The 12191-nt window shown below is 37.3% G+C and overlaps 1 protein-coding gene across 5 annotated transcripts in view; it reads right to left on the bottom strand.

The window, feature by feature from the left end:
* Nucleotides 1-12191, bottom strand: part of LOC136876417 (eukaryotic translation initiation factor 4 gamma 1) — a 700368-nt gene that overhangs the window by 357473 nt on the left and 330704 nt on the right. For all 5 annotated transcript variants that reach the window (XM_067150372.2, XM_067150376.2, XM_067150374.2 and 2 more), the window contains 3 exons: nucleotides 8633-8728; nucleotides 8461-8556; nucleotides 8247-8379 (listed from right to left, as the gene is read on the bottom strand). In XM_067150372.2, the coding sequence (XP_067006473.2) occupies nucleotides 8247-8379; nucleotides 8461-8556; nucleotides 8633-8728 (325 nt within the window). The remainder of the gene's footprint in view (nucleotides 1-8246; nucleotides 8380-8460; nucleotides 8557-8632; nucleotides 8729-12191) is intronic.

Genomic DNA, 12191 nt, shown 5'->3' with positions numbered 1-12191 from the left:
TTTAAGTTGTCTTTGAATAGATTGCGTTGGATCTTTATCTATGATTGTGAAGGTTTTGTCTGTAAAGAAATTCTGTGTTTTTGTAATGTAATCTGTTTGGTCTAGAACAACAGTGGTGTTACCTTCTTTTATCAATTTTACATGATTCTATTGAACATATTGTACATAAGGTATACCAAATCATAGACTTTGCCAATTATATATAAAATAATTTTAGATGCACTAAATAATATTGTATTTTTCAAAAAAGACATGTTATTTGTATAGTACAATGGGCCTATGCTATTTAGCTATATTTTTAATGTTTTTCATGTAAGAATAGGACTTGCTATTGCATATTTTTAAATTTTTGAATGTTCCTTGCTATAAAAATCTCAATGGCTGATGATGGCATAGTGGATTGCCGAAACCGGTACCAAAGATGTATTTTATGATAAGTTAAATAAATATGTGATGTTCTAAATAGACCATTACGATAACGTATTGAATAGGTGGAACCTTTAGCTTTACTAAGCATTGTAAAATCTTGAGTCAATACGGACAAAAAATGAAGTTTTTAATACTAAACAAAGCTTCCAAACCGGAGCTCTAGCTAGCGCAGTGTAGATCTACTGTATAGTTGACTGTATTCCGAGACGTCAGTAACAAACATTCATTTTTTTCAATTTCTTTTGAACATACGGTAATTAGGTTAATATTTCTCCCCAGTTATTGATGATTTTACATTACATTACCGATGAGTTTATAAAATAAAACTTTAATAGCATTGGATAATAATTATCTTGACTGCTTGGATAAAAGTTTTCATCCCATGCCCGGACACTTATGACGTAGTAGTAAGATAAGAGTCTAGCGATGACAACTGAGACATCGTAAATAATTCGGCTGACCGTGAGCTGAATAATTCCATGGAAATCTGCGTTATCATCTTGGATTTCACTTTGTGCGCAATAACACAGGAGCCGGCCCCATGGTGTAGGGGTAGCGTGCTTGCCTCTTACACGGAGGACTCGGGTTCAATTCACGGCCGGGTCAGGGAATTTTACCTGTATCTGAGGGCTGGTTCGAGGTCCACTCAACCTACCTACCTACCTACCCGGTATTTCCTCGCGACGTTGCCGATAAGCGATAACTTACAGCCTTACGTATTTCAAATGGGAACTCATAATATGTAGGTGGTGAATAAATAGTACACTGCCTCGCGACCACGTTGTCAAACTGCCGATAGCCTACCGGTAAGCCATGCGTCGTACATATACCGGTATTTATTATTTATACGTTGTGCAACATGTCGCAAACGTGACTGTGTTGCCAAATTGCCCATAAACCATACACGTATTTAAATTGCGCATTCATGTGCAACTTACGTTGCAGTTCCATTGACCTTTTAACCAGATTAGTGAACAAAATTTGGCCGTGCGACGATTATGTAATTAAAGGTTTAAAGTCAGATTTTAATATTGAAAATAAAGGATGCGACGATTACGCGGTGGCGACGATTATGCCGTGAAATACGGTATTTTGTTCAATCGTAACGGCATAAACATATCAGTAATTTAATTTCATTTTGAAGAGATGAATGGAAGATTTATGTTTTGATGAATGAGAAGCGTTATTTTTCTTGAAATTATTAATAAAATCTTGTCAAAATTTTATTACCAACTATTATTCGCCCTGCGAAATCATCCTTCTCTGCTCCAGTAACAACCGTACAGAACCTGAGATCCTTCCCATGCTCTTGCCCAACAACTATTTCCCGGTACAATATCAACCATTCGGAGCACATTTAAGTTGTTTACTCGTTAACTAATTCGCAAATTACAGTATTTTGATATTTATTTCGTACTTTTTCAGGTGAAAAAATTTAACTACTGCTGAAATTCAGTTGGAGCTCGAGGTATTGACTGCCAGCAATACTCCTGGAACATCAGTGGATGTTTTTATCTCTCCACCGAATTATACGGGCCCTATATCAGACGCCGATTCAGGCTGAAAACCGGACAAAATGAGTGGGTCAAAACTAGGGGCCGAAGCACAAGTAGTAGTTTACAATGACGGCTCAGCTGCTCTGGAATCTGATAGTGATTCTACCAGTAGTAGTTCAGAGCACGAGCCACTTGCAAAGAAAAATCTGCAAAGGAAAAGAAGTAACTTCGACCTTGGAAAAAGGATGATCTTCGATACGAAATTGTACCACCGCAAAGAATCAGCTGTTCCTCTGCTGCTTCGGTAAATGTGGGAAGTTTTTTGTACCAAAGATATTATAGATATGATTGTCAAGTACACTAACAAGTATGCTGCTCAGAAAAACCAGTACAATTTTCAGGTAACAGCTGAAGAAGTTTACTGTGTACTAGCTGTCCTGTACTTGAGTGGCCATGTACCTGTTCCACGGAGACGTATGTTTTCGGAATTAGCGCGTGACTCACACAATGATCTTGTGAGCCAGTCACTGCGGAGAAATCGTTAATATAGTTTTTGCTATTTTTAAATGTGTGACAGTACAACTCACCCAAAAATGACAAAATGGCAAAAATTCGTGAATTTATCAATGGCTTGAACAAATCTTTCATGGAAAATGCTCCCAATGAGAGAAATGGTTCTGTCGATGATTCCACGATCCCGTATTTTGGGCGCCATGGTTGCCACCAGTTCATAAAGGGAAAGCCTTTCAGATTTGGTTTTAAGACATGGACTGCTACTCAAAGACAATGTTATTGTATGCAGGTAGATATTATGAGAGATTCAATTTTTTTTTTTTTTTTTGGAAGACAAAATGTTTTATAATAATGAATCCAAAGCCTGTTGTACCATTTCAGTACTGAGTATTCAAAGGAATGTGTAAAACTGACTAGGAAACTCAACTGTTAGTCTATTTTATATTCCTAATGTTAAATGTTAATGTTAAATTTTGATACCCTTTACATTTTTAGGAAAGATCCCTTCTTATGCCATTTAGTGAAGAGCAACTTCTTAGCATTTTCTATGTGCTTTATAATACTTACCTCAGTACATACCTCTGTAGCAGAAATGTTTCATTTTTCAATAATAATGAGTCATAAAATACCAGTTATTTTATCATTAAAAATATATATTTTTTTTTTCTAAGGGCTTTACGTCGCACCGACACAGATAGGTCTTATGGCGACGATGGGATAGGAAAGGCCAAGGAGTTGGATGGAAGCGGCCGTGGCCTTAATTACGGTACAGCCCCAACATTTGCCTTGTGTGAAAATGGGAAACCACGGAAAACCATCTTCAGGGCTGCCGATAGTGGGATTCGAACCTACTATCTCCCGGATGCAAGCTCACATGAAAATAGCCAAAGCCCACATTGGAGATATGCCCTTGGGGTCCATGTCTAGTGCGTCGTTTGCGACCAATGCTATAATTTGTCAACAACAAAAATTTTAAAACAATTTTTGGGACGCTTTTGGACATAAATCAACTGATTCCAGTAATCAAAACAATAAAATTCAAAAAAAAAATTCTTGGGCATAAATGGGTTAGAGAAGTCAAATGAGAAATTCTGAAGTATGCACACAAAAAACGCAAGGGCGAAAAGGCCACACCGTGGCGCAATAAACTCCTTCGTTGACCTTCAATGTCCGTGATTAGGCATATACATCCCTAGCCTCTGAAGTTGGCCAAACAGGGCAAGCGAGACATGCCTGTACCGGTAGCCAGTTACATCTGACGCTGAATAAAAGTACCGTACCGTAACAGTTTTATAGACAGCAAGAATAATTTCCTGACGGATCGCCATATTGTGAAGACGCATGGAATAGGCATTGCTGGCAAATTTTCAACGGGTTTTCTTCGGTATTATTTTGCCAATTTTAAGTAAATGGTCATTACACCTGCGGAAATAAAGAATAATTGTGCAGCAGCAAAAAAAATGCGGCACAATGAAAGCCAACGTTCGGCGTCTTAAAATTGTCTAAGAATGCGCACTGTACAACAAAGGCAATCATGATTTTACAAAGCGCTTTTTGAGCCTGATTTAAATTTTTAAAGGAAAAAGTGGGGTTTGTCTTGGATTCAGAGAAATACCTACACTTCCACGCAGTCTTTATATCATCCATGGAAACTCACATTTTGAGCAAACTGATTGCCGTTTTATACCAATTTTAATGTGTATAAGGGTTATACAAAAAACGGATATAACGACAATCCGCTATAGCAAGTGAATTTTCCGCTGTTGTGAATTCTCGCTATAACGTACTTCTACTATAGATGGAGAGATTTTCAGAAGTTGCTGAACATGAGAACTAAAGACTCAATGGACCACCAGGAAAGGCAATTAGCTGATGAAGAAATGGACAAAGAAACTGCTCTGAATGAAATTGAAATGGCAGTAAGAAGGATGAAGAATGGAAAAACTGCTGGAATAGATGAAATTTCGGTGGAGATGATAAAGGCAGCTGGAGCTGTAGACCTGCAGTGGACATACCAAGTTCTCAGGATTGTCCCTGAGGATTGGCAAAAAGGAATAATCATCCCAATTTCCAAGTAAGGCGATAAAGTGCTGAAGAACTACACGGGATTTGCTCTGATATCCTATGTTGCTAAGATAATGGAGAGGATACTGGAATGTAGGATAAGGTTGAGGGTTGAAAATCAGACAGAAAAGTCAGTTTGGTTTCAGAAGTGGAAGGTCAACAATAGAGCCCATTTTCAATATGAGACAACTAATAGAAAAACAATGGGAGTACGGGAATGATATGGTGTTGACATTCATTGACATTGAAAAGGCATATGACAGTGTCCCCAGGACTAAAGTTTGGGACAGTCTGGTGCACAAAGGAATTGGGCAGGGATTAATAAAAATGATCAAGACAATGTACAAGGAACGTTGTAGTTGCATGCAAACACAATTTGGTTCAAAATCACTAGTGGGCTGAGAGACGGAAGTGTTTTATCACCAATCCTGTTTACAATAGTAATGGATGACATCATGAGAACAGAAAAAGCAGCACATGGAGGAAGAGAAATGAACATTTTATATGTAGATGATATTGGCGAGAAGGGGACTTGAATGTTCAAGAACCGTTGCATGTGGTGAATAGGAAGATCTAAGAATGTGGATTGAAAGTAAGTGTAGAAGAGATTAAACAGTTGTTATGACTAGAGGGGAGAAAGGCAAAAGTCAGACTAGACTTGCAGACAATGTACAAGGAACGTTGTAGTTGCATGCAAACACAATTTGGTTCAAAATCACTAGTGGGCTGAGAGACGGAAGTGTTTTATCACCAATCCTGTTTACAATAGTAATGGATGACATCATGAGAACAGAAAAAGCAGCACATGGAGGAAGAGAAATGAACATTTTATATGGAAGTAGTGGAGATTTTCAAATACCTGGTGAGTGAATTAATGGAGAATGCTCGACTAGATGCTGAAATTAGTAAGAGGATTCAAGCTGGCAGCTGTTTCTATCAGTGTAAGAAACATGTTATGTGACTAAGATGTGCCAATGGAAGCGAAGGAAATTGTACAAGATGTATTACGTACCTGTAACAACTTACGGAGCAAAAACTTGGACAATGACAAAGAAGGAAGAGAGTTGAATGCAGGCAGCCGAAATGAGTTTCTTGAGGAGTATGATACAGAAGAGTAGAAGAGAATCCAAGATTGGGACAGTGTTGGAAGAGTGGTGGAAAGACCTAAGAAAGTGGAGAGGAACCATATTTGCTCCTACCCAGCTACTGCCGGGTAATGGGAAATTATGATGATTTTAAAAAATCCTTTCACATTGGGAAATAGAGTGCCATGCTTGCTGGAAATTTCCTGATGGGTTCTGAGACAAGAAGGGTGCCATTCATGTATTTTAACGTCTTTCAATACCTTATAAAATACGACGTAATCTTCTTCGAATATACAACAGCTAAGAAGAAGCCAGCATTCAACCTACTCTTCTTCTTTATTACATCATTTAGTGCACAGTGGTCTTTTATAATATACGGCGCACCGAACTTTACATAACTTCCGCTCAGTGCTTCGTCAATTGGAAGAGTTATTATTTTTAATATATCTCTACTCAAATTCCCACATGGTATGTACCTTTAAAAAGACTGTACTTGTGTTTACATTGTTTATGTTTTTCTTCGATATTTACGCTCTAATTTACTTCAGGCTGATGACCTATTACTAGGTCGAAACTAGTCCCTATGTAATTTTCATTTTGTATTGAAAAGGTGGACCAATAATAATATATTATTTTACTCTATTCATCACAATGACAGACGTTATCAGATATGAATGGATGATTGCTGCAACTGAACCCACAGAACCATAACACTGTTTTTGCACCTTGAATGGCAAGAGTTCTCCCAGAACGTAACTCTTTACAAAATATTCACTGATTTGGATTAATTATCTGCTCTGGTGTAAAATTATACTGTTCAATGAACCGGCTTACTTCTGTAACAAACCCATCAGCTTTCTCTTCTATATCAGCAGCATCACCAACAAATCTGCTGCAGACTAGGCATGATCTTGCGAGAAAAACAACATTTTTCTCCTGAACCGCTGCAGCCATGATTTATAAGCATTGACTGTAGGACACTGTTTGGATCAATTTGTGCTTTAAAAGACATCGCCCAGATTTGTAGTGTTCAGTCGTGTATAATTCTATGTTTTCATAGTACAATGAATTTATCACGTACCTCATTTATTCTTTCTTGGAGCACCTTCCTGTATGTGCCAAACTGTTTCAAAGTCTTTCTGAAGTTTCCAAAAGTGCCTTTTTTGTGGCATTGCAGTAGTGAATTTGACAATGGGGGACATGCCTAGGACTACTCCAGGAGGGCACCATTGTGGAGGTGCATTTCCTCTTAGCTGCTTCGTCCTGATTTTGCAAGCATCGGCCAAGTAACATTTCAGGAAATATTGTTCTATTCTTCTTTGGTGGCGATGGATAATTCGAGAAACCACTGCTCTCGTCACTGCCACATAATGACAGAACGCTTTCCCAAATCATTTCATTTTCTAACTATATCGCTGGACCACCCCAAAATTGATTCGATATCATCTGTGACTTCATCTACCGTAAGACTTCTATACTCATGAAGTAGCTATTTTCTACCTGTTTGAAAACTATGCTATCTACCCTACATGGCTTTACCTCCGTGATACTGAAGAAATGCATTAAGAATATAATGACCACCATTGCTGGCTTCATTTTATAAAAGCTGATGCATACAACAGATCACATTCACCTAATTAATACACAACTAGCAGGTGGTCCCGCGTCTACTGCTTTCTTTGCGCTCCATACTCGTCTCCTTCCACTTCCGATGGTCCATAGCATGTCAAATTACACCAAATGACGTTCCTGATGTTCTGAAACAAAAATAAACTGGTCTCGTTCAAGTCAGCGACAACAGTTGGGTACCCTTCGTACAGCATGTATCGGCAGTCTATGAAAGCTTATTTTGGCGAGAATTTAAAGATCTTTGTACGTTAAATTGTAGAATATTATAGTTCATCCGTAAAAAACTGTCTTCCAACTCATTTACGCAAAATCAGTAAACCTCGGCAGGTATGGAACAACATACATTCCATTGGATTTCATCCTTGCCCCTTTGATAGTTGAAAATTATTCTCAAACTGAAAATCTTTTAGGTAAACCGTGACTCGGCCAACATGATATGAATGCTATTCATACTGCTCCCATCAACCAAATATGAACAAACTCTAGCGTGCATTCCGGTAGTGTGGATTATTACCATAGTCGCCTAAAATTTGTGGAGACTAGTCGTCTAGAATAATATTTGGTGCCAAGTATAAAAAAATTGGTGATCATCTGTTCTTGGAAGATGTTCAGTCTGTAAAGGAAACTAGTAATGAGGTGCAAAAATATTTTATGCCTGTCACATGCGTTACCTCTTCAGTGGCAAATGCATAAGGAAACCAAAATATTTATATGATAAGGCTCTAAACTACAGTAATATTACACTGCTTGTAGAACAGAAATTGGCACAGCAGTTTATTACTAGAACAAGGGTCAGGCACCTGAACACAATGAATAATGGAGAGTAGAAATGGAATGCTGAGAATCTCAGAAAAGTTTCAATCTAAGTGACCACTGATAAATTTTCAAATAACTGGGAATTGAGACAATTTATAAGCTGCCATTATGCCTATCCTTGGTTTGTACCCCCCCCCCCTTTTACGACCCCAATCAACTGTATTAATTAAAAGAAAAATGTTCAGAACTGTTCCAGGAATAAAGAGTAACTTACAAGGTGGTCCCTGGGGCCCAGACTGATAACCTGGGTAAAGCTGCTGGTGTTGATGCATAAGGAGCTGCTGCTGGTTGGCTGGTGGGAAGTAGCCAGTCCCAGTACCCTGGTGCCTAGTAGGAGCAGCCGAGAACTGAAAACACACACATTTACTTAGCCTATTAAAATTCCCCTCCAAGGAAACTAGAGATCAAAAAATACCATCTGCACCCACCATTGGTATTTGCCCAGGACCAACGAACACAGGGTTTGGAGTAATTGGAGCTGGCACAACATGACTAGGGTACATGGGCATCTGTGGCAGTTGCACCTGTAACAAGAATAGCATTTCTAAATAAAGTGTCTGACACAGTAAATGTTATTCACAAAAATGGCAAATTACTTACATGTGATGGAAATATCTGTTGACCAACGTTGTTCACTACTTGTCCTCTGTGATTCTGCAATCGTGGATTTGGGACTCTTGGGGCAGTATAGTAAGTCTGGGGGAGGAAAAAGAAACACCATTACAAACCACTGATTTTATGTTCAATAAAGTGCTGTAGGACTCAAAATTAACACAAACAGACTGAAAGGAAAGGTCTAAAGAAATCAAAACAGTTTTCCAGGGATATAACTTCAGACCCTAACACCAGGCACCACACGCAGATATGAAGCAGACAAGAGCGTAAATTGATTTCACACAATGTATAGCTTCTTGAACATTAAATAACAAGTTTTGTTTTGAATGACACTGATTCTCCTTAACACAGTCTAAACAAGCAGAAGGCAGGAATACAGAGGAACTTCTATTGTAAATTTTTAGGAGGAACCATGGAAAGAAACGTACAATACAGAAAAGCGGATAATCCGTGAATGAATTAAAACCATGAAAAATATAGCTAAACACCACAAAAATGAAATTTGTATATTGTAATTCAAATGGGTGCTTGCAAAACTGATAATATCTCCACGCGCAGTACCCACCTTCTTAACCAGAAATTTCAAAAATAACTTCTTCAAGTCCAACAATCAACAATGTTGCCGGTCAACACAGCTTTAATACACCAAATGCCTAATTTCTCTGCTTAAGCTGATCAGTGTCAAGCCGACTCGGCATACAAAGAGTATCACATTTTACTCTCCACACTTTGTACATACCTGTATATATTTATATTTTTATGTGTCATTTTACATTGTATTCTTTAGTACGAGGACTACTGATATCCATAAGTGTATAATTTTTACAACACTAAGCACCCCATTTATACTTTGTTCCAAACTTCTTAGTATGTATATTCCTCGTACAATTATTAATTATTACTCACCTGTACCATACTAACAATTCTCATTTCATTACCACACTTCACTTTTATAAATTATAAATCCATAAGATTTCTACTGTTAAAATAACATTTTTAGGATTTGACAAGAGTTGTTTATGCTTTAATATGGCTGATGATGACCCCTAGGTGGGTCGAAACTAGTTCCATGTAATTAAAATATTGTAAATACATATTAGTATTGAATAGGTGGAAACCTTTACTGTGTTATTATTCATATGTTATTCTCAGTTCAATACAGACCAACAAAATGAAATTAATAACCCTTGAAGGTACAACTATGCAAGTGCAATGAAGACAGGAAAACTTAACGACTTCCTTGAACTAAAGTAGTCTCCGTGTAAGGACGTACCCTAAGGGTGCAACCTTACCCTTTCTCCCCTGTAATATTAAGGTATTGATTTATAGTTACTTTTCTTGCTGTTGGGTCTTTTTCAGTGTCTGTAACCAGACAGTTTAGGGACCCTACTTGCCGATACGACGTCTTACATTTACCGTTAACCTGGCACGTTGGCAACGCTCAGTCGCAGTTCTAGCGTGAATTATGTATTACCACTGTATTACTGTTAAAATCACTAGCGATACATTTGTGAGAATATTTAAAGCACATTTTCTTTTTCTGTGGGATTGTAAATCTATTTGGCTAATACCAGGTAAGGAGAATTGTGGCATGTTCGGATAATGCATTTAATAACATAGTTTGTGTGAAATGATGAACACATCCTTTACAAAAATCAATTCAGAGATTGCTACGAGGTACTGAAAAAGGACGATGAGTCATCACTCGTAGTGATATAGACCTTATGACAAGTGTTTCACAATTAATCGGGGGTAAGTGTTCATTTCAATTTTAATTTTGTGTCTACGATAAGATTCTGACAGTGAGAATCAGTTGAAATGGAAAATATTTCGTTATGAATCTAACCTAACCTAAACATGTCTTGTCTCTACGTCTGTGCGGTTTACTGACCCAGCCTTCGTGTAGTCTTATTGACTTACGGCATATGTGTATGTAATATATTTGCTCATTTGTATTATGGTTTCATTTCAGATTTCTAATCTGTTTACTAGGTAATATCTGCCACCTGGGCGACTGTCCTAAATGCAGATCAGTGATGATTGATTGACTGATTCAAACCGACTGGCTTGAAGTAGGAAGTGGCATTTTAACTTACAGCTTCAATCTGCATTTAGGGCAGTGGCAGATTCCCCTTCTGTTTCACTGCATTCTATCAGTGGTTCTTGAATTTGACTTCACCACTGTTAAAGGGTCTGTTGGTTATGAAAAAAAGATGTAGTTATTCACTTTAGGCGAACAATTAACTTAAAGATGAACTTCAATTATAACTTCTCCAGTGTGTGTTCATGTAATATTACTGGATATTAGTATCAGCAAATTACTTGTACTATAGGCCTATTTATTAGGTTCATTCTGTACTGACAATCTCCTCCTGAATCAGTGCATAACTGACTATTGCACACCTTCTAAGCTTCCTACCTCTTAGTGCTTGATATAGGTTTGGTATTCATAGGAGTTTCTAAAGTATTAAACATTAGTGTTTACAGTAATATCATTAATACAAGTGATCATGGACTTCTAGTCTAGATATACTAATACATGATAAATTTTAGCATAGAGTAGTGTAAGTAGCAATTCATTAACTTCATCAGCAGGTGACTGTTGCATTGTAATTGCTTTCACTTAAAATCAGACATCTGTTTCAATCATTCAACAAAAATATTTTTTGTCTGTTAATATCCCTGTAGAAGGTGGTTTCATATTTTTAGGGAAAAGATTAAATAACTTCATGCTAAAACTCAAAATTCTTACAGGTGCTGATCTGATATTTGCCACAGATTTGAAGAGAAGTCAAGATTATCATGGTACTAACAGTGAGAAATCTCAGATGTGGGTGGAAATGCAATCATAGGATTAAGAAATATAGGACCCTGTGTATTGTGATGGATAATGTAGCATACTATTATAAGCTTGTGGAGCATCAACCAACAATGAAATGGAGGAAGGATGAATTAGTGGTAATTATAATAGACTGAATATTTTCTACTACTGAATTATATTTAATGTTATAGAATTTTATTTTTATTTTTCCTTTAATTTATATTCATGGTGAGGCAGAATTGGGGTGGCTCCACCACAAAACTCAACAAAAGATGAGCTGCAAAAAATGTGTCATATGAATCAAAGTCACTTAAAGAGGTACAGTAGTATCTAAACATAACTTTAGGTAGGCTAATGTTGTTTACTTTCATGTATGCATAAAAATATTTCTCTTTTTTTTTTTAGCCAGGTATATTGTTGATGAGATTCTGCACAATGAAGGCCATGCTATGAATCAGAGGAGGAAGAAGAAGAAGAAAGCTGAGGAGTTAGCTTTACCGCTGTAAGAGCTATTCCATGAGATTAAGGGTTTTCCAACTTTGCTGGGAAATAATACATTTCTAATGGCCCTGTCCTTTCGGATATAACAGCATTACATTTGAAAATTGTAGGGAAGGAGAACAAGATTTATTTAAATTTTGGGAGACACTGAATATTCTAGGTATCTGGTCCTGTCCGTGGGCACTGATCAAAATTTATCACGTTATGCATGCGTCTAGTTTT

This window comes from Anabrus simplex, chromosome 6, assembly GCF_040414725.1.
Source record: "Anabrus simplex isolate iqAnaSimp1 chromosome 6, ASM4041472v1, whole genome shotgun sequence".
Lineage (NCBI taxonomy): Eukaryota > Metazoa > Arthropoda > Insecta > Orthoptera > Tettigoniidae > Anabrus > Anabrus simplex.
Note: the sequence above shows the minus strand (reverse complement) of the source record. Positions and strands in the feature narration are given on the sequence as shown.